This window comes from Lemur catta, chromosome 5 (assembly GCF_020740605.2).
Source record: "Lemur catta isolate mLemCat1 chromosome 5, mLemCat1.pri, whole genome shotgun sequence".
In the NCBI taxonomy this organism is placed as follows: Eukaryota; Metazoa; Chordata; class Mammalia; order Primates; family Lemuridae; genus Lemur; species Lemur catta.
This window is the reverse complement of record NC_059132.1, coordinates 101,344,671-101,372,114: the sequence shown is the minus strand read 5'-3', so window position 1 is coordinate 101,372,114 and position 27,444 is coordinate 101,344,671. Positions and strand designations below refer to the sequence as shown.

General features: G+C 45.4%; 1 protein-coding gene across 6 annotated transcripts in view; it reads right to left on the bottom strand.

Annotated features, from left to right (window-relative positions):
• The window catches only part of ACSL1 (acyl-CoA synthetase long chain family member 1), a 63,196-nt gene extending 36,247 nt beyond the window's left edge, over positions 1 to 26,949 (bottom strand). For 3 of the 6 annotated variants that reach the window (XM_045552403.1, XM_045552397.1, XM_045552402.1), the window contains exons 1-2: positions 26,780 to 26,913; positions 6,023 to 6,246 (exon numbers count right to left, since the gene is read on the bottom strand). In XM_045552403.1, the coding sequence (XP_045408359.1) occupies positions 6,023 to 6,214 (192 nt within the window). In that variant the 5' untranslated portion in view covers positions 6,215 to 6,246; positions 26,780 to 26,913. Of the gene's footprint in view, positions 1 to 6,022; positions 6,247 to 7,883; positions 8,130 to 26,779 lie in introns of those variants that run through there. The other 3 variants (XM_045552398.1, XM_045552401.1, XM_045552400.1) reach the window with 3 other exon arrangements.
• Positions 26,950 to 27,444: the final 495 nt, after the last annotated feature.

Genomic DNA, 27,444 nt, shown 5'->3' with positions numbered 1-27,444 from the left:
GACTCGGTGGGATGCTTCCCTCCTCAGTCCCACGTCTACAATGTGGTGAGCTTCAAACCCTGCTCAGGGGGTCATTCAGGTATGCTAAGACTTGCTCTGTGGTTCCCAAGCAGGTTCCAAACTCGCCCACACATTGTTCATCTTGAGGAGACAGGGTCCGGATCACTAGAGCCCAGCTGGGTTTTCTGATTTTTCAACACTTTCTTCGAATCCTCAGATCCCTAGACCATCTCCAGTTGCCAATTTCAGGAGCTGTAATCTATCGCAATCAGAGGATTTGTTTAAGAGGGGTGGGGTGGAAGGCTGACATGGCACTTAGCAGAATATCTCATCACCAGAACCAAATCAGCCAACCACAGGAGGGAAAATAGCGCCTCCCACCTCAATGGAAGGGAAGTCACAACACCCAAGTCCCCCCACACGTACACACACCTTGTTCCAGCAAAATAAGACTGTGTAGAATTTTCACACGCCAGCCACTTAGAACACATGAGGCATTCTGCCTCACTCCTGCCTTGTCCAAAGGCAACCACATTTCTGCTTATCAGCCTTTGCTGGCCTTTTGGGCAACAGCACGCAGGAGGGATTTTGCCAAGAAATGCAGACAGCCTGGCCTACCTTTGTCGTTTTTCATTTGGCACCAGTTGGCTCCATTTGGGGGAGGCTATTTTTAAACTTAAATAAATAGTACAGCAAGTGTTTCTGTCATTTATATGAACACATGTTCTTTGTTTAACGAAGCCTGTGAGAAGTGGCATCATTTGTACAAAATCAAATTGTGTCTTCAGACCTGCTTTATTGTATTCCTATATACCTGTTAGTGAACTTTATGGCTTTTTTTTCCGGGGGAAAGGGAACCCAGAAACAAAGAGTTTTTTAAAAAATAACAATCCATCTCTCTCTTTCCTTGACTTCCTAAGGCAGCTACTTAATATTTCTGCGGCCTGGTCTTGCACAAAGATCAGAAACTCCGCCTTCAGCACTCTGTAATACCCGTGCCCCAGCCTGCAGAGCACCCCGCCCAACAGCCTGCAGAGCACCCGCCCAACCACTGCCCAACCACTGCCGCTCATTACCGCTGCTGATACTATTACCACCTCATTCAGCCACGTGGGAAGTGTTTCTAAGTCAGCAGACAGGTCCTACAGCATCTTAAAGAGCAACTCAGTTCCTATAATGTGAGTTTAGTAAGAAAAAGTAATCTAGCAAGGTTTTTCATATTTTGTTAGTAAGAAGCCCACTAAGTTTTAGAAAATGTGCTAAAGTTACTTAAAGGTATGAAAATGCTGATGTTGAACACCGTCAGAATAACATTTCTAAACAAAAACACCCCTTCTAAGTACACTCTCTCTGTGTTGGGCAGCGTTTGATCCTGCCCAACACAACAGCAGCTCCCTGCTCAGAGCCGGCCCCACCCTTCCAGTGCAGAAGAGCATCACCACCCTGTTTCCACCAGCATCAGCCCCCAATGGACACACACTTGCTTTACCTCCCCAAGCCCGGGGTGAATCTTCATAAAATCTTATGAATCAGTGGCCCACTCTCCTCTCCTGCAGAAATTGCTTATGCCAGTTTGCAAGTGGGCCTTTACACACATACTCAAGTGAAGTATGACCATGGGGAAAGGAGGGAATCCACCAGCCACATACGAAAACCCTACTCAGTACCACGCTCCATATACACCCTCTAAATGGGGACAGAGAATGCTATCTGCTGTGTGCATGTGAGCTGGAGGTCTGGTTTGCTCATGCAAGCCTGGGGTAGACCATGACTTCTGAATTTTAAAACCATGCTGTTTATTGAGCATTGCTTCCACAGGTTGGATATGCTCCATTTGGTTTGCTTATTTCAGTGAACCCACAGCTGCAGTTTTATGGCAGGAAGACAAGTCGCTTGCATTGCTCTTAGTTTGGGGATGGCTCTCACCCTCTGCCAAGGACAGGAGGAGCCCTGAGCAGTACTTCCCGCTGGACTGCTATGCCCTGGTATCGTGCGCATCACACGGCAGAAGCTCGAGTCCTCACTGAATGAATACGCACCTGATAATTATTCTCCGTGACTTGTGGAGAAGCAAACCCAAAGCATCACATCCTCCATATAGACTTTCTGAAGCACAGAATTAAAATACTAAAGCAAGTCACTAACCATATATATCCCAACATGTGGATGTGAAACTTTCAACCTTTCACGCAAAAGCGTCGCCAGTCAGCATGGGACCTGAATGTCATGAGATTACTTGGTGTGGAAGTCAGTCATCCAACTTGGAAATAAGATGGTGATAACCAAGCTTCTTCATATTAAAAGGTATAAATCCACGCTAGAACAAAGGTATGGTAACAAGTCTAAACAGTGAATCTGATAGACTAACTGGGTTAGTCACCATAAGTAAATTTTAATCCAAGTTCTGATAATCTTAAAATTAAGTCTTAGAGAAGCTAAGGACTTGTAGACATAAAGAAATTTTTACTTGCTACAATTTATTCCTTTGTCTAATATTTAAAAACAAATAACATGGTTTTTCATTCAAGTACTTTGTAATCTAGTTGTAGTTGTCAAAAATCTTTCTGCACAAATTCAACAAGTCATCTCAATGCCATACCACCTCTCTCCTTGATGTGAGGAACTCACACATTCTTCCTACCACCTCCTTCAGCAATAACAATGGTTCTCATCTATACTTCATGATGGTTCGGGACCTAAATCCCTCAAACTTGACAGGTGGGCCTAACAGCCCATCAGCACCAAGTTCTGCTCTGACCCTTTCTTTGTGCGACCGGGGTCCAGTGCAGAGGATGCAAGAAGAGCGGAACTGTTCAGGTTCCCACAGCCCTGTGCCCCCTCCCCACCCGATTCTTGGCAGTTTCTGATTCGACATCCAGCCTGTGCATGGAATCTAGACTCTGTTTCCCTTTGGCTCCTTCCATTTCCATCACTACCTTCAGCCTCCTGAGCCCGCATGTCCTTTTTCAGAAGAGCCTGCTCGTGGGTGCAGAGGCTGTAGCCACTGACTCTCAGACTGCCCTGGACAGATCTAAACTTTCCTTCCAGCACACAACTTTCGACTACAATAATGAAGGCAGCATAACAGAGTTCTAGATCTTCCACTAACTGTAGAATAGAATTTCATCTCTTTAAACTCAGTTTTCTCAGGTATAAAATGTGAGGGTTAAAAGAAGAGACCTTCAAGGAAGAAGAAAACTAACATTTACTGAATATTTATTGTAGGCCAGGCAGCCACTGTGTAACTACGCAGTCCTCTCAGCAATGCTGAAGGAGGGAAGCACCTCGGTCACTTCTGTTTTCCAGATGAGGAATGTGAAGGTCAGAAACGCTTGGTGAACTTGCCCACGGCTGCTGGTCCTGCCTAGGTCCCGTCTCTCTTCTCCCTGGTCCCTGCTGGCCCCACCTTGCTCTTGTACTTCCCTTAACTGCAACCACCAGGGTCTGGGCTCTGACCAAGTCACTCCAATGGGGGTCGTCTTCACGGAAGGGCCAGGGGGCTCTCAACCGCAGAGAACAGGCTAAGACAAGTGAAAACCAGAAGTCTTGTACATCCCTTGCGAAAGTGACATAAACACACACACACACACACACACACCCCCCACAAAACTTGCTTCCATTCACTGCCCAAAGTTACAGAGCAGCAGCAGTAAAAATCTTTAGAAGATGCAAGTTCTTCCTTGGCATGCAGGGACAAGCCAGCCTTCAGGTCGCTGTTGCAATTGGTGAGCAGCCACTGCAGCCACGGGGACGTGGCTCTCCAGACAGGGTCCCTCTCAGGCCATGCTCCAACATTTGGGAAAGACTTTTTGGATTCTGTTCCTAACCCTACTTCTCTGTCCCATTCTCTAGTGTGGGTCTTCATTACAGGCTGACAGCACGAGCACTAACCTCCTCTTTCCAACCCTGATTTTTTAAAGAAAATTCTAGGAGGTGTAACTTGCAAAGCACTTCTGTGCTGCTCCTTTAAAAAAGGGTGGCTGGGAATCAGCCGGTGTGGCTTGTGATGAGATGTGACCAAACCCCACAAAGTACAGACTCCTCTCATCTTAATATCCATGGAAAGTTTGTGGGAAGAGGGGGGTAACAAAAACTGCGTATGTGAGATGAGGGGAACGGGGAACGTGGGAACTAGCAAAAGGTGCTAACTTGTTTTCAAACTAGGAACAAAGTATTGCATTCTGGCAGTCAGCCCCTGCAACAGTGCTGGAAACACGGGCTCTTCACCAGCACTTTAGGAAACCAGCTAAGTTCCTCTTTCCCTGCCGTCGATGTCTGTATGAGGACGCTAGCGGTATCAAAGCATCTGTGACTACTAAGCACGACAATTCCAGGGCTACTTTTAAATTCAAAATTTTAAGTTCTTTTTAAAAAAGGCAAAGCAAGTTTAGTATCTATTCCTAAGACCCATGAATTCCAAAAATCAGAGCTAAATCTATTTCTATAAGCAAAGAGAAAAATCAGGAAGCCTATATACCAGGTAGCAGGATTTTCTTTCTGCTTATCTGTAGTTTTAAATTGTTCTACAGAGAACACGTACAATTACTTTAATAAGGTACAATAACTGTATATTAAGTTGGGACTTAAAAACTACATTGTAAGTGCCCCCAGAATTTCTCATATAATAAGAATCAGGCATTTCTTACAGTTACTGCCAAATTAAAAATGCTTTAACCCTGCACTTGCCAGTGACTCTTCCCACAGCAATGGCAATGCCTGCAGGTCTTCCGTCAGAAGGGAAGGAAAGCCAAAAACACCACACAAATCTACCAGGAAAAGTTAAATTCTACTTATTGGTATGTGATTAGCTGAGGTGAAATATTTACGTACCTTGACCTTCTAAATAAAGTAGATTTTCTCATCAGTGGTTCAGTCATTCTATATTTATATTTTGGCATGAATTATAACATGCCTTTTATATGTTTTAAGAGTTTCACATTAACGAATCCAAGAACTTGTCTAAAATAAAACAAAGAACTAAAACCCCACAAATAACAAAAAGCTCTGACTCCAGCCAGGGCTTTATTTGAAAGGACACACATTCTCCTCCTTGTGGCCATCCGGGGAAGTGGGAAAGGTCTTTCATCTCTACTTCTAAAGCAGTAAAAGAGGGAATTCCGGGCTCACAACGTTCTTCTGTGTATCTGCTAAATAATCAATACCAAAAAGAAATTCTGACTTAGGTAGGGAACGCAGGCAACTGCAAAGCAAGAGCGAAGTGTAGGTGACGTGTCAAAGCATCAGTGAGAATGTGGCTTCATCCTTTCAACACCTCATCTTTCTCACTAACCTTGAAAAGAGATTAAGAAGAGAAAGAAGGGAGGGCAGGAGCAGTAAGAAAGAATCTTCCTAAAAGGGTCTTCAGGCTTCCCTGTGCCGGCCGACTCAACAAGCCCTCATTCCCTGCGTTCTGGTCAGTCACACACGGCCTCGGCACACGGCAAGTCAATCAGAGGCCCCTCTCGAATGTTCTTATTCCTGCACGTCCCGTCCTAAATTCTGCAGCCACGTTATTCTGGCAAGTTTCTACTCTAGCCCTATTCTGTTTGAAATCCAAGGCCCTTCCAGCAGCCTGAGGATGTGCTCTAAGTTCCAGATATGCTACCAGTGAAATCCTTCCTTCTATAACATTTGTTCAACAACTCTTATCCCTACTGGAATATAACCCCGGTGAGAAGAGGGGCTCTGTGCTGTCTTTTTCCCCTCGTGGAATCTGCTGGGCCCACCACAGAGCCTGGCACAGGGTAGGAGCTCAGTGTGGTTTCTGGAATGATCTTCTGTGTGACCGTAGGTAGCCACTCAGCCAACACCACCTCATCTGTCCCTGTGCCCTACGTTTTGGCCTACACCTCTGCTTACTGTCAACAACTGCTGTTTTTTTAGCACACTGCTGTTTGTAAAGTACCCTCACAACCAGATAGTTGATTGTGATCGTGACTGTGATCAATACCATATCCAGTGGGGCTTAACTAACCCAGGGGATGCAGAGGAAACCCAGGAGGCAGGCGGGGCCTTCACTTACCGCCACTTCCACTGACTGCATGGAGAGGTCACATGGCGGCTTCAGGGCTTTGGGTCTCGTGGCGTACCAGAAGGTGAGTGCTGCAAAAGCTCCGAGGCCCATAAGCGTGTTGGTTGGAAGAGTGCGCACGTATTGTCGGAAGTCAACCAGCTCTGGCATTCGAAAGTACCGGAACAACTCATGGGCTTGCATTGTCCTGTGTTGGTAGTTTTCTAAGCTGAATTCTGTCGGAAGAGAAAAATGTGTTCATTCCAGGGAGGCAGGATTCCTCTCCAGAATGCCCGGAGGCTGACCACTCTAGGCATTAAACCCATAGTCCAATGCTCCCGGCCTATTCCTGGCTGTCAAATGTCATTTTTCTAAAAACATTTTAGGAATTCATTTTCATTCAATTTCTCTATTATCTTGTGTTAAAAAAAAACATTATCTTCCTTTCATTAACCACATTAAAAAGATTTTACCCACAAAGAATTCTTCCCATAAAATGCTCAAATAAGTAGGTATAAGTTTCTATTTTTCCTCTCTGACATTGTATCTCTGTTCTCTTCCACCTAATCTAATACATTCAACTCTCATTATCAAGGCTAATGAAGAGACGAGTGAAGAGGATCAACAAGCCCAAATCACCTGAGAGTCATCAGTGTCTATTTCTTCCAACAGATCTTAGAACAAGTTCCCAAACTGGTTAAACAGACCGATCTAAATTTCACCGTCCCGTATGCTCCACATCAGAATAGTGGCAATATAAATGCTGGGAAACCTGTAGTTGGCTATTTTGATAAGATCAGTTTCTTTCACATTGCCTAAGATGTTATAGCTAAAAGAAACAAATAAATAAATCGGTTTGCATAGACTTTAAACCAACCACCAAATGTCTAGAGAGAGATTACAGCACAAGTATGTGAAAGAAAGTATAGAACAGTATTAGACTCTGGAGCCAAATTCTGACTCCTCAGCTTATTAGCTATATGATTTAAGACAAATTACTGCACCTTTCTGTGCCTCAGTTGCCTCATCTATAAGTGGAGATGAAAATAGTACCTATCTCATGGGGCTTCTCTGACTGCTACGTGATTCACATAAAGAGGTTAGGTTGGTGCCACACACCAGAAAGTGCTCAAAAAATGTTAGATATTATTATTTCCTCTATCAATGCTCTGTGATTAGCTCTGAGTACAGAACAGTGAGGTAACTTGCCTACAAGCAGTTTGCAAACAAAATTAAGAAGCAAAAACACAGAAAAAATTATATGAATAACCTGATACACATATATCAAAGACCCAAATAGAATGTTACAATTCACATATAGATCAGTGTAAACAATAAATGTGCAGTACACATGATCAATAAGAATAATTCTAATTAGAAAATTATTAATGAATAACTGCTCTAAAGTTTGGCAGAAAAGGGAAGGAAATAGTAAGAGTAAATGATATGAAAGCCTTTTCTCAAAAGTTCCCTGGAAATGCAACAAATATTAACATTTTAATATAAGGTCAGATGGTATTTGTGAGCTATTTACTATAATATTCTTCTTAATGTCTAGGTCACATAACTGAAAATAATTTTTTTTTCAAATATAGAAATCCCCTGTTTAAATCTATACTGTTAAATAGTTTTTCACAAAGTAGCAGAAGATCAAGCTGTTTTATTGGTCACCAACAGTACAGGAACCAAAGTAATGTATTTGCTTAGCGCATTCAGTCTCTGCTACAATGGCTTTGTGTAAATTCATGTATATACACACACACACATACAAGAAACTTCAGGGTTTAAAATGACAGCGAAGAAAGAACAGATAAGCAAACTTCTTCAGGGCGTAATTATGGAGAGAAAGCACCAGCACTTGAAAACCACTCACCATCTGTGCCACCAACAGCTGACTATGGGGTGACACACCACGGCGGTGTGGGTGGGGGCGGGGAGGGGTTGGAAGGACTCAGCCGGTGCTTACCCGGCCTGCCAAGGTCTCTCAGGGCATGAGTCACATGCCGAGTCCTACGCTGCTGCCCACTGGGCTAAAGGTAACCAGCAGACACAATCCATACTTGACTTCTCAGGAGAGCAGAGGTGGAGGATGGGCCAATGGCAAGCCGGGAGCAGAATCACCCCACCGCACCACCCATGGGCAGGGACAGGCATCAGTGAGTGTCGCTGCCTGGGCCAGTTCTGAAAACAGACACTGTTTTCTTTCTGCTCAGCTTCCCAAAAAGAAGAGACAATGGGCATTTTTTTTTTAAAACCATTGACATGAAGGATCGGATGTTGGGTGGTATGTCTAACCAACCCAAGACATACTGAGAAAGAAACAGGTTGCCAAGAGTGGCAGCAGGTTTACTCTAGACAGGTTCAAAGGAATCGAGCTACTCCCCTAAGTCCATGCATGTGAGCCCCTAGTGCATGCCAGGCACTGCGCTGGGGGCTGGGAAGACAGTGCTGATGGCCTGGTCCAGGCTTTCAGCCGACTAAACATCTAGTGGGGAGAGACAAAATTGAACAAGCAACATCTGAGAGGCATCGGGGAAGTCCTTTCAAAGCAGGATAAGTGGACAGATCATGTCCACGTTCAATTGGCACTGAGAGGTAAAATTTCACAGACAGTATTTCACAGACTCTACAAATGCAAAGCAACCTTACCAACAAAATGTGTAAACTTGCCCACACATCCTCCCACCTAGTTGTCTTCATTACCCTACAGCACTCAAGTCTAAATAGGAATTACCTACCCCTTACACACACATGCCCTTCTTCCTTCTCTTCCCAAGGTCCCTGAAGTGGTTGCCATAAAACCTAGACTATGTGAATTTACAGGGGCTACTCAACAGAATCACATCCCTGAGTAAGAACATGAAATAATTCCTCTACAAAAATATAGTCGTATACAGGTGATGAATTTGTCTATTTTAAGCGTCAGGAGTAGCCAAGTTATAGACTGCATTATACTAAGAAAGTTTAAAAAGTCAAGGAAAGAATTTTTTTAAAAAAACTTCAGAAAATTATAGATTTAGTAGCATAAATGCAAGAGTATTTTATTAGAATACTAATCTGTAATGCTAAGGATTTAAATCTAGCCAAATTCCTATATTTAGTGGGTGATAATGATGAGCTATAGCGGTTTAATTCATATCTCTTAGCTGGCAGCCAGGTAACAAGCTGAAAAGCAACTTCTCTTAGCAAATTGGTTAATGCCGTATATAGGGAAACCACAGTCTATGCATAAAGAACTAAGACAACATCTCATTTAGATCCACGTAAAGAACATCTCTTAAACATGAAACTGATAGCACTATAAATCTTTTCCCTTCTATTTAACTGCTATTAGGGAAAAGGTACTTCAAGTATTTAAAAATGGAGGCAAACCTACATTCAAAGAAAATCAGATGCAATAAACAGCCTTTCAATGCTATATGTGAACGTAAAAACAGCATGTTTTAAGATTCAATCCTAGCAGGTCTCTAAGAAGTATTAAGACTAATGTATTTGCTAACAAATGGTTAAAACTCAGAGACAGATTTTATTCTTATTCCAATACCATTCTAGTTGGAATTTTTTTTTATTCTTTCAAAATCTAATTTCCACATCATCATCTAAGGAAGTTTATAGCATGAGCACATAAATCATGCTGCTGTTTGCTAAGAATATGATTCAATTAGCTGAAAAGCCAGTGTTTCTCAGTGGAGAACACGCTAGGCTACCAACATCTGGCTTCTCCTTCCTCTACAGCTATTCCAGTGCACCCTTCCTCTTCACACTTCCAAAAAGTGGGCTTGCTCAGCTGGGTTTTTGGAATTTCCTATAAAGCTGGAGTCTAAAACCACAGAATGACAAGGGATGTAACAACGGCCAGAGAAACCTGGCACAAGACCATTGTAAAGAACCAGCGCAGAGGATGCCTTTAAATAGAACTGGGTAGAAACAGAGAGAGCAGGGCAGGGTAGTAGAAGCTGGATTGCATGACTGTCAGAAAACAGAAATCCTGGTACCTGTCTACCCAATCTTTGGACAGAATAGCTAAAAACACGATTAGCATTTATTTAGTATTTTGGAAAGGCTTTCACATCCTGTGTCTCATCTGGACACCTCAATAGCAAAATGATGATAAGGAAACCAAGCCCAGAGACTTAAAAGGCTTCCCCAGTGAAGGTGTCCCCATGTTAGTCATGAATGGGACACCAACCTGACTCTAAGTCCAATCTACACAAAAGATTCTCACTTGTGCTAAGCCGCTGACCTTCTCCCCTGAGAATACACATCATCCTCTATGCAAAGGGCTCACAAGTCCCTTTTGGCCCGACCCAAGTTAGGAGACACGAGGCCAGGTTTCTAAGGGTCCTTCCTGTGCGAACACTCCAAGGTACTGCGAGAGCTCTGCATCTGAAATCCACCTAACCTCTCAGTATCTTACATAAACGATAGCATTTATCCTATCTCCCTGGCCTCTGAACATGTGGGTTCAAGGCCTACTGTATGCAAAGTCACCTTTCCAATTTTGTTTGCACTGTGAAAAAAGTAGTTCTGGGCCAAAAGTGACTCATAAGGGCATCATTCTCTAAGGACACACACACCTCTTACATTTCTGCAAACTTTTACTTACATTAGCATTTCGTTCTCTTCATGCCGTCTATAAATCAAAAAGCAGGTGACCCGGATGTTTGTCTCCTTCTGAAGTTCCTCAAGCTTTCATCAGGATGAATAACAACAGTTTGATGGAATACTTCCCCAGGAATGCAGCCCTCAAACAACCCCACATAAACAGCACCCTTGCCCTGGCAGCAGCAAATTAAGAAATCCTGACATCTTTCCTCAATGCAGTGAGCCAAGCTGGCAAGATGCTGCCATCCCATGCCCCACCTCCTCCCCTTGTACAATAGGCTATTTACAGAAGGCTGAAAGCTCCCCCTTTGTCCTGTACTAGCTGGGCAGAGCTCAGGCCTCAGGGAGGAACAAGAGAGCAACAGACAGACCATTTGCTGTTCTTTCAGTTCACCACTCCAAAACCATTGGATTCATGCTCCTTAACCCTGGCTGGCAAATTACCTAAAGCTAGATTTGCTTAAGCCATTGCCTCTTGAACCAAAAGAGCAGTTGGGCTGTCCCTAGAGAGAGGGAGGTACAGTAGCTCCAAAGAGATGCCCGAATCTCCTAGAGAGGAAAGCAGAGAGGTCACTGTCCAAACCCCACCCCACAGAATCCCTGTCTGTGGTTGCTGCCCTTGGCCCATCTCTTCCCTCTGAGCATGAGAAGGACAAAGACCATGTGGGCAACTTTGGGCTCTCACGCACAAATAAGCAGGTGGGTCCACAGAGAATTAATTATTACCATCCACGGCCTTGGGGCTTTTCTATCCCACCTAAGTATAATAAACCTTAAGCTCACTTAACTTTAATTACAGTGATCTTATGGGTTACCCATTCAATTTCCAAGAGGATTTAGAAAGGGGAAACAAAGCAGAGAGGCCTCAGTTTTATAAGCTTCATTTATTAAATACTCAGCTTGAATGCTTCTAAACTGAAACCACCCCCTGCCCCTCCTCTGTAAAGTTATCAGAGAAAGAGTAAGACACAAAACTTTTAAAAACAAGTATAAAACTACACTAATTTTTATTCACTAAGATTAGGGGCATACTTCATCCATTCACACTAGCCACAGGTCACAACTATCATATATGCTACCCCCCCCAAATAAGGAGATCCCAAACATAATGTGTCCAACTGAACAGATAAATTTTTAGGGATATAGATGAAATGGTTAAATATCTATTACATTTACAGCAAGTAGTTTCTGTATTCATTAAACTATATATACACACACACACACACATATATTTATGTTGTATGACAAATTAAATTACTTTAAAAATACTGTTTTAAATTCACATTTAGTTAATATTTTATTCAAATTCTTTGAACATGTATCTTCAAACAGGGTCTTAGGCATTTCTAAAGCCACTTTTGAGGCATCTAACAGTTTTCTGTGGCATACCTTCACATTTTTCTCTTCCATTAAGTTGTTTAAGTTGAAGCATTTTTTGAAATCACATCTGTACTCCTAGTGAAAAAATTCTCTTAAGTCATAAGAACACATTTGAATATTAGGTCAGTAAAAAATGTTGTCCTATAGGTCCACGTTCATATAACTAAACCTCATACTTTACTGCTTTTCAAACTGATTTTTTTAAAGCTTTTTACAATAATAACCAATGCTTGCCTTTGTAAGATCAAACACTAAAATAATTACCCAGGTAGTATTAAATTTCATTGCCTTAGGAAAAGTCAAATTCACTTAGTTGACCTTTACAAAGAACGAACACTGGGATTGGCAGAGATGGCTTCAGAGGTGCCTTTTCTACCTGATGTTGTTCCAAATGCAGTGGCTGAGAGAGCGCCCCATAATATGAGAGCCTTGGTAAGGCTTTAATAGGGAGACTGAAGGAGGGTTTTGCGGAAACCCTTCCCTTATATTGGGGTATATGAGTTGTTGCATATTCAAGTTGGGGGGGTACAAGCTGAGAAAAATTTGCAGACCCCATTCATGAGGCTTGGAAGTAAAATATGTAACAAATATATACACAAAAGGAGGCAATAAGTGCAAAAGAAATTGTGAAAGGAAAGGAAACAAAACAATCTCAGGGGGAAGGCACAGCTGAGCTGGTCCTCAAACGACAAGTATCATTTAGCAGATGAACTATACTTCAGGCTGGAGGGACAGAAACTAGACTACTAGAAGCATCCCCCAGCTCCAGTGCTCACATTTTTGGCAAACTAATCTAGAACAAATGAGAGAGTCTAACCAGATAGGAGAGGGGAAGGAAGACGTTCTGAGAAATCAGCTATTTTTTCTTTAAGAGCCACTGTGCATTAAGCACTCACCAGGTGTCAGGCACTGTGTGAAGCAATTGCACACATTACTAAATGCAGTCTTCGTAACAGTCCTTACCGCGGGGGGTTGTTACTGCCTTCCATGCAAACATTAGGAAATTGTGCATAGGAGAAAATGTCCTACCCTTGCTCTGCACCAGAACAGGGCTAGAGCCCAGCTCTGAAGCCAATGCCTATGGACCTCAAGGGGCAAGTGCTGCAACCCAGCACACGGTGGATGATTCAAACCTAGACAGAAGTGGTAGGTGATGCTGATAATGACAAAAACCATGGTACACCATGCTCTAAAAAGCCAGGGTCTGACCCTAAATGTCCATCAACAGATGAGGGGATAAACCAGATGTGGTATATGCAAACAACAGAATATTATTCAACCTTTAAAAAGAAGGAAATTTGGATACATGCCATGACATGGATGAACCTTAAAAACATTATCACAAGTGTAATAAGCCACACATAAAAGGACAAATATCTCACTTACATGAGATACCCAGAATCAGCAAATTCATAGAGATGGAAAGTAGAACAGAGGTGACCAGGGCCTGGGGCTGGGGAGCAGGGAGGAGTGAGAGCTATTGCTTAAGAGGTACAGAGTGTCAGTTTGGGATGATGAAAAATTCTGGATGTAGATCGTGGCAATGATTATATAACATTGTGAATGTACTTAATGCCGTTGCGCAACTATACACTTACATATGCATGGTTAAAATGATAAATTTTATGTTATATATATTTTATCATAACAAAAAACATTTTTAATCCTTTTTTAAAAGCCAGAAATTGATAACTAAGTAGATACAAATGAAAAAAAGAGAAGTAATTGTGAGCGTGAGTGAATGAACAGTGAAGATACCGTACAGGGAGGGTGAGCCAGGAAGGTGGTTTGGGAGCTGCCAGCCCAACTCTCCAGGGTCCTCCAGACCTGGAGAGGGTTCATGTTCGAGAAGGTTCCACAGCTACCCCATCCGGCACTTCTCTGGGCAGGCTGTCCTGTTGGGCCCCTGCCTCCGCACACACAGGCAGGCATCCCGGTGCAGGCTACCTTGATTCCCTGATTCCCTGGGCACTCGGCCCGGCCCGGCCCACACCCACTGTCCTCGAGAAAGTCTTCCCTATGACCCGAGCCTGTGCCGCATCCCCTCACTGTCCCCTTCGCCTACCAAGCTCTTCCGAGGCTAAATTCTATCCAAATAGGCCAGAGGTTACTTTCCCAATAAATTTTTACACAATCCCCTCAGTGAGAAGTAATCAGTCCGACCTCTCAACTCCAGGGGCACTTCATTTGCGCCCCGTGGTACTCAGCACCTCCTGTGTTATGCTTACAGTCGGTGGGACTTAGCACCTGCGTAGATGCTTCTCTCCCTCCGGGGCCAGGGACGCCTCCCATCCATCTTTATGTGCCCTCAGTGCCTCAGTCAGTGCCTAGCCCAGAGCAGGTGCTTCACAGAGACCTGCAGAGTCACGAATGACCCTCTGTGATGCTGACCATTTCTCTGCTGCAAGCCCTCGGAGGACGTATTTATAGAGCAGTGACTCTCCAAAAAGGAACAGGGTATTCAAAGCATTTTCAAACCTCAGTATTTTCCTTCTCCTACCCCCCACGGAGCTGCTCTGAGTCAGTGTACCAGGAGCAAGCAAAGAGCATCTCCCAGGTGATTTGGGGAAAAAAAAGAAAAGGTTGCAAGCCACCAATTTAAAAGGCTATATAAGAATATCCTCTTGCCTTCATTCTCACAATGTTTTATATTTCTCAAATTGTTTCCCTTACGTATGATGTCACCCCGAGAACCCTGTCAACTCTAAGGGCAAGGGTTCTCTCTTTCCCTCAGAAGAGATTCAGATACACATTGAGACATGTGACTGCTGATTAGTTTAAAACAAATCAAGCCACCCAGGGGGAGAGGAAGGGATCAATCAAGTACCTTTCTTTGGTAGATCAGCAGATGCCAGGACTCAAGCCCAAAGCCCCACACCAGGGCTGGCCACCAACCTCTGTGAGTTTTCTATGACAGGAAAGAGAATCCTCCAAAATAGAGAAACAGACCAGGCTTCTTCCAGCACAAGAGCTAGAGTACCATGTGAGGACTCTAGTGAGGGGAACGCTCACAGAAACACCGAGAGAGCTGGGTGGGCGGCCATCTGCGATGTGAGGAATGCTGGCAACGGGACCTGCCCAGCACTCTGCAGAGACTGTGTGCCCATGCACACGTGTGCACACACACACACACACACACACACACACGCATGCACAGAGCTCCTCCCTTCCCTCTTCACACACAAAGACCTCTCGTGTACATCTACCTCGGAGAAGGATGATTATAGTTAGGACGGCTGATGCAGATATCCAGGTCACGTCAGAGCCTCCGGGTGGGACAGCAAGGTTAAATTTCAGCGATAGATATTTCAGAGGGAAAGTTTCCAACCAAAAAATTCCTGAGAGAAGCAAGATTATTCCATTTGTCTTCCAACAGTGATTGACTACTGCTAAGCAATTTCTGCAGATATGTCGTGACAAGGCAGGAAGTTTACTGGTGAGAGCTAGAGAAGGCAGCATGCTTAGACTGAAAGGTGGCCTCAGCTGACAGCTGTGGCTGATGGAGACAAGAAGACTGCTTAGGCTGATCCAACCCTTCTGCGAGGAGAAAGACAGAAGAGGTTCTGCAGATGAAGCTTCCCAAAAAGGCACATTATTTCAGTGACATTTGGCACACGAAGAGTCCTAATTATGTCCACAAGGCTGCATATTGAAGAACACAACACGATGTTCTAAGGGTATTAGGCAAGTAATAGCTAAAGAAGAAAAAAAAGAAGATTTTTGCCACTACAATAATCCAGAAGAGACTCCCCACCTTCCTGGACTGGGATGAATCACAAAGCAAGCCCTGAAGCCGGAGGCCCGATGTCCTTCCACAACAGCCAGAGCTGGACCCAAGCTAGGCAGAGCTCTTCTTAACCGTGGGCCTCTGGGTGGGCAGTAGGGTCTTTTTGTTCGGGAAACTGCACACAGACAAGGTACTTAAGTCCTGGGGTCCTCTCAGGTGCTTTGTATAAAGCCAGTATGTTCCACCTACCCATGGTGACTATGGAAATAAACAGGACAGAAACATGGAAAGAATCCTAGACTCAGGTGCAAAATGATCACATTCCAGGTATTGGCTGTGCCTGTGATGCGAAATCTGGCAGTGTGGGCTTCCGAGGGGCCACAGAGAGACTGGGAGCAGAGGAGAGCTACGCCCCTTCATCATGAACACCAACACTACGGAAGAGAAGGCCAAAGAGGGTCAGGTAATTCTGGAACCCAGGACTAGATAATCAGGATTCCACCTCCACCCACAGACTCCAGGTAACAGAAACACACGAAGAAAGTAACCAATGTTAAAAGCCATCAATTCTGTGTGGTGAGCCTATGGCTGTTTACTAGTATTATTTTATTATTCTTTAAACTTTGCTATATTTTTTTTCCAAATTTTTTATTGTAATAAAATTCATGTAACATAAAATTTGCCAGAGCAGATTTTGTTTTTTAAATTTATGAAGATAAAGACTATATAGCTGGGTTGGGCCAGTTAATTTCCTCTTATATTTATGTATTCCCCACCTGCTCCACAAAGGATTTAGAGCGGCAACCTGTCCTTATAACACAGTGACAGATGGGATATAAACCTCTCCCAGAAAATACACACCTAAGCCCTCACCGTGTGCCTGGGTTGGGCCCTGGCTTGGCCACCGACCAACTATGTGAGCAACTTCCACATGAGTGTCCCTTTGAAAAAGGTCCCACTGCAAATACACAAGCAATACTCTGACAATCACAGGGGCATAAAAATCTCTCCTTAGTCCCTTGCAAACAGAAGGCCCTCACCCGGAGGATAAAGCACTTACGATGTTTTGCCCACCCCCAGCAAGTTTAGGAGAGTACCCCAAATACACCTGCAGGAGCTAACTAAACTACAGCAGACAGGCGGTGATAACCACAGGAGAAGTAAGTGGTGGGGGCCTGGTGCTCCAGGCCTCCAGAGGTGGGAGGAAACACTACGCATGGGCGGGAGACCGAGGTAAAGCTGTCCAGACAGCTGAGGGTGGCACCAGGCCAAGTCTGAACAGGCAGAAACAGATAGGGGTGGGGAAACACTGGCAAAAGCCAGACAGCGCTTGGGGCTTGGAGGCAGGGAGGGGGGCCGAGCAGGAGCAGCAGGTGGGTTGGAGAGTAGCAGTGCCATGAAGCAGCCGCCAGAAAGACTGCTCTCTCCCACGACAGCATTCCTGACAACAGGCTGAGAAACAGCTGGCCACAGGAGGCACACCCTTACCCCCTCCTCCAGCCTGTGTCCAGTTCATGCAGCCCTCCAGTCCCAGCCAGGGCCCAGGCCCAGAGCAGGAGACCAGGAAGAGCAAGACCCAGTCCTTGTCCTCAAGAAGTCCATACCACCCCGCAGCTCACAGAGGTCACAGCTATTAAATATCAGTGACCTGGATAAGAAGGCTAAAGAGGGCACAGGTTGGGTAGAGTTACTTACACCTCTTAAAATAGATCGAGGTTTCAGAGTGACTGATAAACCAGAGAGGTGCTTTAGTAGAGCAGGGGTAAGTAGAAGAGAGAACACAAAGACCTCTACCCAGGCAGAGGAAAGCCAGCCTCTCACAAGTCCAGAGAAATCCACTTCTGAATTCGGTTTTTACAGCTGTCAATGGGTACCTGCTGTTACTTTGAAAAGCAGAGATGAATGGAATCTACAAGGTATTTGTAAGCTGTGAGGTTGCTCAGGACCGAACAGAGCCTGTACAGAACATGGATCCTGTTCTGACCTCTACATCGTGCCAGTTATGTGGTGTTGGAGGAAGCAACATGTGAAACAGAGAAAAGGTGAACCAGGATTTAGCTGATTGCACGTGGAGCGAGTAGAGAGGTATTGGTGACAACCACGTGACACAAGCTAAAATTACACAAGGAGTTCAGGTAACTATAAGAGGAGGTGATTGGCCCTGGGGAAGCTAAAATCAAAACAAATCTAACAAGTTGCAGAAGATTATAGAATAATGACACAGTATTTAAAGGAGAAAAAGAAAGAAAAAGAGACCATCCAGTCTGGCCATTACCTACTTGGGATAGGTGACACTAGTTTTGGGTCTCTATAATGCCTGTATGTTTTGTTTAAATTTTTATTATGAAAATTTCCAGATCTATTCAAAAGTAGACAGAGTAAGTAGTATAATAAAATTACCAGGTACTCATTATTCCAGCATCAGCTGCAATAATGATCAACAGTTTGCTATTATTGTTTCATTAGACCCATTTTTTAAAAATGATTTTAAAGCACATTCCAAACACCCTATCATCCAGATGACATTTCTGAGGCCCCAATAGCTCTATGATTCTACAGTTTTGGAAGTCATTTGCAGGATAATAAAACTACCTAGCACATACACTGCATCCTGCCAACTGCCCAAAGGTTTATAAAGAAGAAGCCAACTTAAATATTGACTTGAAGCATCAAACTCAGCATAATATTTGTCATGCAAGGAAAAGTCCATGGTCATGTCCGTAATCCCAACACTTTGGCAGGCCAAGGCAATAGGACTGCTTGAGGCCAGGAGTTCAAGAACAGTTTGAGCAACATATTGAGACCTTGTCTCCACAGAAATTTTTTAAAACTTAGCCAGGTATGGTGGCATGCACCTATAGTCCCAGCTACATGGGAAGTTGACGCAGGAGGATCACTTGAGCCCAGGAGTTTGAGGTGGCAGTGAGCTATGATGACATCACTGTACTTCAGCCCGGGCAACAGAGTGAGACTCTGTCTCAAAAAAAAAAAGAGAGAGAGAAAAGAAAAAATGAAGAAGTTCCATATATTCAGTTTGCAAACATTCATTGAGACCCACTATATACCAAGCACAGCTCTAGCCTCAGGGGACACGAAAGTGAGCAAAAAAGAAAATAAATAAGATACGCGTCCTAATGAGGCTTCCACACTGTCAGGTTTGGGGACCAAAGGCAAAACATACCCTAGATTTAACCTGACTCTCCAGAAATCACAACCTAGTTTCAGAGAACAATCAGCTTCTATGCCCCTTTAATTGCCAAACTGAGTTCTCTCCTTCTTAAAAATGGCATTCAGAGATCTCTGGCCATACTGGTGGTAGAGAAGGCATTAACTTTCTGGTTCTCTAAACTTCTGGTAATGCATCCCACTCAGTAATAAATGCATCCCTAATATGTAAATGGTTTTATTTGTAAACTATATACATGTAGACTCTACAAATATTTTCTTTTTTTTAATTTATTCAGGATATTATGGGGCTACAAACATTTTGGTTACATATAATGCTGTTTGCCCCGCCCAAGCCAGGGCTACAAGCATGTCCCTCCCCCATACAGTGCATTCTGCAAGAAGGAAAAAAAAATATCTATAGATATTCTAATATTTCAATTCTGCACCCTAATGGATAGCCTAGCCGTCCCCTATCTGGGGCACAGGTATCCCATCTTGGAGACTACCCCCTCCTCTCCTGAGCAGCATCTGCAGCTCTCTGGTGGCCTGCTTGGCTAGAGTTTCAACCAGTTCCCTCCTGTGGGCAACAATAAACGAAACTGCTAACTGAAGCACCTTGCGAAGCATGCCACACCCCACACCTAGGAGGCAGAGTGACAGTGTCTGCCAAAGCCTGCAAAAGAGAGTGTCACCAAGGAGGGGGACAAAGATACTCAGCATCACCTGGTGACAGAAAGCAGCATGTCAGAGAGGGCAGGACACTGCTGGTGACCATCACCTGGCCCTATGTAAGAGGCCAAGTGGACTGGACCACTTTTCTGGAGGAAAGAAAATCAAGGGGGCCACACCAGGCACAGGGAGGTCTGTCCTAGACATCTGCAGCTTCAGCCTCAACCCCAAGGGCCAAGGCTCTTCACCTTGCCTGGACCCTAGCGAGGTCCTGGCATCAGTGGAGTTTATCTCTGACTCATGTCAGGACAGGAAAACAGACTCTCTGGAACTCGGTTCTGTCCACTGTGAGGTGCCCGGGTGGACTGCTTGATAGACAAGGTCCCTGCCAGCTCCATGTTCTAGGATACCTCCCAATCTTGCCCAAGGCACAATGTGAATGACTAATTGTCCTACAGAAGAAACAAAGAGCTATTTGACCATTTTACTAGCAGCACAGAAACAAGAGATGACTTTCAAGTAGGAATACCAGGTAAATGAAGCCTATAATACAGTTATGTAAGATTATCTGGGACTTGACACTAATCTCCTTCCCTCCCACATCCTGCAAAGCTCACAGCCACCTGCTTCTCAAACATAACTGAAACTACACTGAGAGAAATACCTCAAATGTACTCCCAAACAGAGTTTACCCCAATAAAAGCACAGGTTTCGGTCTAGAGATTTTCAATGCCTTGATCTTAGCTATAAGACCTAAGCTTTGCACACTATCAAAATAGACAAACTGGGAACATTACAACGTACATTCTTGTCAGGGACCCCTTCTACACTCTCAATCATCGGATAATCCTATGTGGTTATAGCAGTAAGGCCCTATGTTACATGCTGCTGAAAATACAGAAATGACAATGACTAGGTCTCCTACGCATCAGAGCTTAGAGTGTAACTGAAGTGTCTGAGAAAGCAAGATACGTGCACATGAAAAGACACATGTGTGACAAAGGCAGGGATGCTAGTCAAAATATTTAATAAGCAGTATGGCCAGGCACTGAGCAGTCAGAAGAGACACAGGTCAAGCTCCGGAACAGGGTTCAGAAGAGCCTCTGCTGGGCACACATTAACCCTTCAGTTTCTGGTTTAGGGGTGGGCACTTGAGGTAGCAGGTATTTTCTAACCAGTATGGGAGCATTTCAATATCTTAACCCCCAGTATGGTTGCTGGTGCATCCAGCGGAGTGACAGTGACCCCAGAGTTCCAATTTGTGATGTGGACTCTGAGGAAGGGGAGAGTCACTCCGGACAGGTACCTCTGAGGAGCGGCGCTCTCTGGGGTAAGGAACGGCATTCCAGATAGGCAGGCAGAGGTGGGCATGCGGGGGCTGGGAGGCCCCTCCAGGACACAGAGAGGTCAGGTGGGCAGATGAGAGAGCTCACGTACAGAGCAGCGGTGCACAGGCCCACCCCTCCTGGGCCACCAGAGCTTACTCTCCAGAAGCCCCAGTGGGTGGTGGTCTGGAAAAGGCGTGGGAGACAGCAGGTTTGGAATCAGGCTGTAGAAGCTCCTGACAGGCATTCGCTGTCTACACTGGAGGTGACGGACTCTGGATCAGGGTGGTGATACTTAGAATGTAAGGAAGAAATGGGTGTGTGTTGGGCCACACTGGACAGAGAGTAGGTTAGAATAAGCAGAACCTACAGACTGCATGGATTTCGGGGCAGAAATCAAGGACAACACTGAGGTCCAGCCATTCCCTGAACAGGAACAGGGCCCAGGAACAAACTCCACATGTGTCTGTGGCCAGAGGGGAAGGCAGGTTGTGCAACCTCCGCTAAGTCACTCCTCCCCTACACCATCATCACTACGTTGCTAAAGTGAGCAAGCTCATTTCTGTGTTCCGGGGAGCCCGGGGTTTGTTCCGAAGCCCCTCAGAGGCAACAAGGGATAGAGAAAGCACTTCAAACACAGCAGCCCTGCTTTTATGCAGTTCCTATCTTGGGGTTCTGCCTAAAACTTCACTGGGAAAACAGCCGACAGGCGATGCTACTGTGCATTCAAAAACTGAAAATTCACAATTCTACTCTCTGGTCTATTAAAAGTTTTCAACATGATCTAGAAGATCCCGAGAAGGTCTGTTTCTGATAAAAAAAATACCCCAAGATACATGGCAGAAAGCAAAGCTATGTGCCACGGTGAGGCCAATCAACTACGTACGTGAGCACCACTCCATCTCTGCTGAGCCTGGTCCCTGTTCCCACCGGAATGAGCTCTCTTCCTCCCACACACTTGATGAGTTAATCATGTGTCTGGATTGTTCTCTAATCTTATAAGACAAACTTCCAGAGCAGGGAAAGCCTTTTATTTTTTAATTCTCTAGAAAGTCATAGCTATATAGCACGTGACCTTCTCGCTCCCTGAACCAAGCTGAATCAAAATTTGTTGTCTCTTCCAGCACTCTAGCGGTACACAGAGACAATCTGAGGCAGAGGGTAAATGAAGCGGGGAAACATCAAGCAGGTATGACACAGAAGGGGCCCAGCTCTGCCCGTCTTGCTGCCAGCTGGACAACCAGGAACTTCCCAGGCCCTCCTGGACTGAGAGTCCTTCTAGCTCTGGAGAGGGGGTAGAGCCAAGCAGTTAGCCTCGCAGGCCCCGAAGCCAGACTGCCTAGGTTCAAATCCTGGTGTGAGCAGCTTAATCTCCGCACCTGTTCTATCTTTAGTACAATACCAATAGTAGCAGGACCTACCTCTTGGTGTTGTTGGGGGAATTAATGATTTAACACGTGGGCAGCACTGACAACAGTGAGTGCCTGGCTCTGTTAGCTACTACCATCACTGTCCTGTCCCTGAACCTGGCTGTGCCCAGGCTGTAGCCACCAACTCTGTCAGCTACTACGGCCCTGCTTCACGGCTGACACCTGAGCCTTGAGGGAGAGGCTAGTTTCTGCAGCAACTTTCTCTTGACTCTGCTTAGTGAAGGGATAAATAGTGTTCAGGGTATTTTAGCCTTATTTATGCAGATACCTTTCCCACAACAAACCTAAGAAAGTGCCAATTTCTACAGCAGCCAAAACTGTGCTAATGGATAGATCATACATTTACCAGAAGTCCCTCCCAAAACGAGGAGATGTCCTAAAAGTCAAGCCACATTTCCTCCTTTGATGCCTCACTTCTTTCAATTTAGCTTTTCAAACCATGAAATCCCTATGTCAACAGCTTGACTAGACTACATGAACACAAGAGTTCATTAAAACCCTTTCATTAATAAAAATAATTTTCAAGTCATTGACAATTTCAAGAGATTTAAAGCAGAACATGCCCTAATTTCTTATTTAAAAAGATATGTTGAAATAGATAACAAAGCTTGATAAACTGTTCTGAAATATTTGTTCCTAAATATCCAGCAACAGAGGAGAAGTAATTAAACTGCAGCACATCCATTAACATATAATGCAGTCATCTTCAAAACTTGGTCTTTTTTTTGAGACAGCTCTGTTGCCTGGGCTCGAGTGCTGTGGCGTCAGCCTAGCTCACAGCAACCTCAGACTCCTGGGCTCAGGCGATTCTCCTGCTGCAGCCTCCCAGAGTGCTAGGATTACAGGCGTGAGCTACCGTGTCCGGCCCAAAACTTGTTTTTTGAAGAATATGTAACAACATGGAAAAAAGTTCACAATATAACTTAGGTGATTAAAGTTAAATTTTCAAATCTTCATCTTCAATGTAAATGTATGCTTAAGTTTCTTTTTAATTTTAAAAAGAAAAGACTAGAAGGAAATATGCCAAAATGTCAACAGTATTTGATCTCTGGAAAATGTCAATTTTTATATTTCCCAAATTTTCTACAATAAGCCTATCTTACTATTATAATATCAATCAATAAATAAATATAGCTTTTCTAGGGCAAATGGTTTTGATTTAGACATTGGACAGCTTTCAAATTTTATTTAGAACTTGAAGACCAGCAAAGAATTCATGAAGAGAATTAGCCCAGGCACCTACGTGGAGACACCGGTTTTGAAGTTTCGGATTTAGGGGACAGGACACTTGCCTCCTGAGAAATGTACCCTTCTGAGGCAGGCAGCACAGAGGAGCAGGGCCCTCACTCACCTCCACTTGAGTTTTTGTCCAAAAGTGACACCCTCCAAGCCATCCAAACTTCAAGGAGGGCTCCAGCGTATCTGACCCTCCTCTCTTGATTCCTCGAAGGTTACAAATGAACAGATACTGTGTTGTTTCCAACACAGTCAGGAACTTGAAAATGTTAGGATGTAAAAACTAGAAAAATTAACATAACTCAGATTATTTGATAGTTCTTCTTGTCACTATTCTGTATCACCCCAGGCTTACACAAACTAAAATTTCTTATGAGTTGACATTCAGCATTTATGTATAATAAAATGACAATCTCAGAGCTGCTGCCACAAACACTGGTAAAACCACCTCTGCCTTCTAGTTCATACAATCCAGCTACTACTCCAAGGCCTGTGCTTCTTTAAAAGCTCTCAGAAGCCCCTTGAAGTACCAGCACATTGAAACTCAAACTCAATCACTGGCAGCTTCAGATTAGCTTTGTTCACTGAGAATTCTTCTCCAGGCAAGAGTGTCATAGGCACTTTATGACCCTCACGTGTTTGTCTGCTACCAAGTTGGACTGACAACCTTCAACAAAAACTCTAGCACCTTAATCTATCTCCTGACTGACTGCTGCCTGTCAGACAGTAAAGCTTAATAAGGCTTTAGGATAACAACAGCTTTGAGCTGTCTTAAAGGAAATTCTCTTCTATTTTGTAGCACAGAATTATACATACTGCATCATCCAAACAAGATTGTCCATAAAATATTATTTATGGGTTGTAACTTAACAGAGTTTGGTTATAAGAGACAAGAAATGCAAAAGAATAATGGACATCTGTTTTAAATGGTAAACTTGCACAATAAATTCAACTGACCTTAAAAACTAAACATTCCTCTAAGGTTATTGAGTATAAACACCTAGAAATGACTAGTATTCCTAAAGTCTTGTTCTTTCCACAAAAGTAAAAGTGAAACAGAGAAGGAAAAATACCCACTTGTAATAAGACAACCTGATCTTTTTTTTTTTTTTTTTTGAGACAGAGTCTTGCTTTGTCACCCGGGCTAGAATGAGTGCCGTGGCATTAGCCTAGCTCACAGCAACCTCAAACTCCTGGGCTTAAGCGATCCTACTGCCTCAGCCTCCCGAGTAGCTGGGACTACAGGCATGCGCCACCATGCCCAGCTAATTTTTTCTATATAGATTTTTAGCTGTCCAAATCATTTCTTTCTATTTTTGGTAGAGACGGAGTCTCACTCTTGCTCAGGCTGGTGTCGAACTCCTGACCTCGAGCGATCCACCCGCCTTGGCCTCCCAGAGGGCTAGGATTACAGGCGTGAGCCACCACGCCTGGCCCAACCTGACCTTTTCTCAAGCCCAAACATACAATCATTTTCCACAAGATAAAATAAGACCTAGACATTAAGCATGACACTGTGGCATGCTGGTGCACTTTCACTTACCCTCAACCTCACTCAAAAGTAGAGGCAGCCATGAAAACTCTACCCTGATTGTACAGATACCTGTTCCTACCTGCACTTGTCACCTGTATCTACCTCTTAAGTGTCAAAAATTAAAAAGCCCAGATTTCTTTTTATTATTGCTGCCTGCAATAATAACAAAAAAAAATTGCCAAAATAGGAACAACAGAGACAGGAAGGAAATATGTTAAAATGCTTATAATCATGGGGGAAGGGTAATTGTTTTTATAAAAAGATATTCTCTATTTACAGTAAATTCAGAGTCTTTAATATGTCTATATTATTTTAAGGGAGGCAGGAGAGGTATAAGATGTGCTGCTATTAATGATTTTCTTTTTCTAGGCACAGAATTTCAGCTCATGAAAGATTTTAGTCTAATGCAGTCTTTTCACAAATAAGGAGGCAGTCTTAGACTAGGAAAGTATTTTCCAAGCTGAGCCAGAACAAGAAAGAAAAAGACCTGGTCCTGTTTGTTTTCCACTGTCCCACACTGCACTGTCTGGCTCCAAACGGATGGTGAGCAACTGTTCTTAAAAAGCTTCACCTTTGCAAGCCTACCCAGTGCAGACCCTCTGTTTGAACTTTTAAGTTTTAGCCAATCTAACCTGCCACATCCACTTGAAAAAAAAAAAAAAAAACAGAATCAACCAGAAGTTTTTGGTTGAATTTTTTGCTTGCGTTAAGCCAATAATTGTTTTTTCTGGGATAATCACAGGTTAAATTGTGAAATGTGAGTCAGAAACTGCGCGATTTCACCAGTTTCTCCTACGCTCATCACAGGTCAATAAATACAAGGAAGAGTAGTGACAGGGAGGGTACTGGAGGGCACTTCTATAATGGTCATTCTTAATTAAGCTCCATAACCTTGAAATTGGGCGGAGTGGGGAGGGGGTTTGCAAGCCCTGACATACACGCTGATTAGGGAGACTGTCTGTCTCTAGATCCCAATCCACGTGTTCATTCAAGTCGTCTACCACCACTCTGTCTACATCGCAAGGTGACAGACATCATCTTTGCTTCTCAATTTCAAAAAATGCCAGCGCTCCTTAATCAATGACTGCTTCCTCCGCTGCGTGCAGAGGCCATGGGCTCTCCTCCGGAGACACCGCGAGAATGTCTCCTTACGGTGGCGGCTTTGGTGCTGCCTGTGACCCTCCTGCCAGCGCTTTGCGCAGGGCCACCAGCACGGCGAGGCGTGACCCAGCCCCGGTCCGAGCGCGCCCCGCAAACCCCCGGGCAGGAGGGACGCCCGAGCCCGAGAGGCCACCGCCACTGGCCCCGCGGGACCTCTTCGCATCCGAAGCTCGGCGTCCGGCGCTCGGCCAGGCCGGTCCCCGCCGCCACACAAACAAGGGGCCGGTCCCGCAGCGCGCGTCATCGGGCCCCCGCCGCGCACCAGCCCCGCGCCCGCGGGAAGTGGCAGCCGCATCCCGGCTCCGGCACAGGAAGCCGCGGCGGCCTGGGGGCCTCCAGCTGCTGAAGGAAGCCGGGCCGCAGACCCGAGGCCGGAAAGGCGGCAAGTCTCCCCGAGCCAGCGGCGGTACGCCTGCCTCCGCTGCGCCCGCCGCCTCCCGGCTCGGCCCTGCCGGGCAGCCTGAGCCCCGTGTGTCGGCCGAGCCCAGGGCACCGCAGCGGGGACAGGCGGCGCCGCACAGCAGGCGCACTCACCTCCTCAGCTGGCCCGGCCGCTCCGCCGCCGGCTGTCACTGCAGCCCACTCCTTGCCCCGCGCCGGCTCCGGATGCTATTTAAGGCGCTGCCGCCGCTACCCGCCGGTTGCGCCCCCGCCGCCGCCGCGGCTGAGCCAGGCTGCGGCTGGTGCGCTCGCCGCGCCGCCCCGCCCGCCGGGCCCGCCCCTCGGGCCCCTCCTGCCCCACCAACCCCGCCCAGCCCCTCCTGCCCCGGCCCGCCCCTCCGTCCCCGCCCCGCCCCGCCCTGCCCTCCCGGCCCTGCCCCTCCGTCCCCGCCCCGCCCGCCCGACCCTGCCCCGCCGGCCCCGCCCCTCCCTCCCCGCCCCGCCGTGCGCCCAACCGCCTTCCCGTGTGGGCGCGCGTGTGGCTGGCGGGTGGCCGGCCGACGGGCTAGAGGAGACGGCCAGCGAACGCGGCGGCAGGCGTCCGAGCTGCCGTCGCATTTCGTAATGAACCCGAGCAAGGACAAAGGGCAAATTGTAGTGCCTCAACTCAGAAGCCCGGCGAACCCGGGGGCCTGCAGTGCCTTGGGGGACGGGAGGCACCCTTTCGCATGCGCCACCCTCCACCACGTGCTGCGCTGTCTTCTGGGGAGGGAGCTGGGGTTCCCCTGGGAGGGACGTTGATGTGCATGACCCCTTTC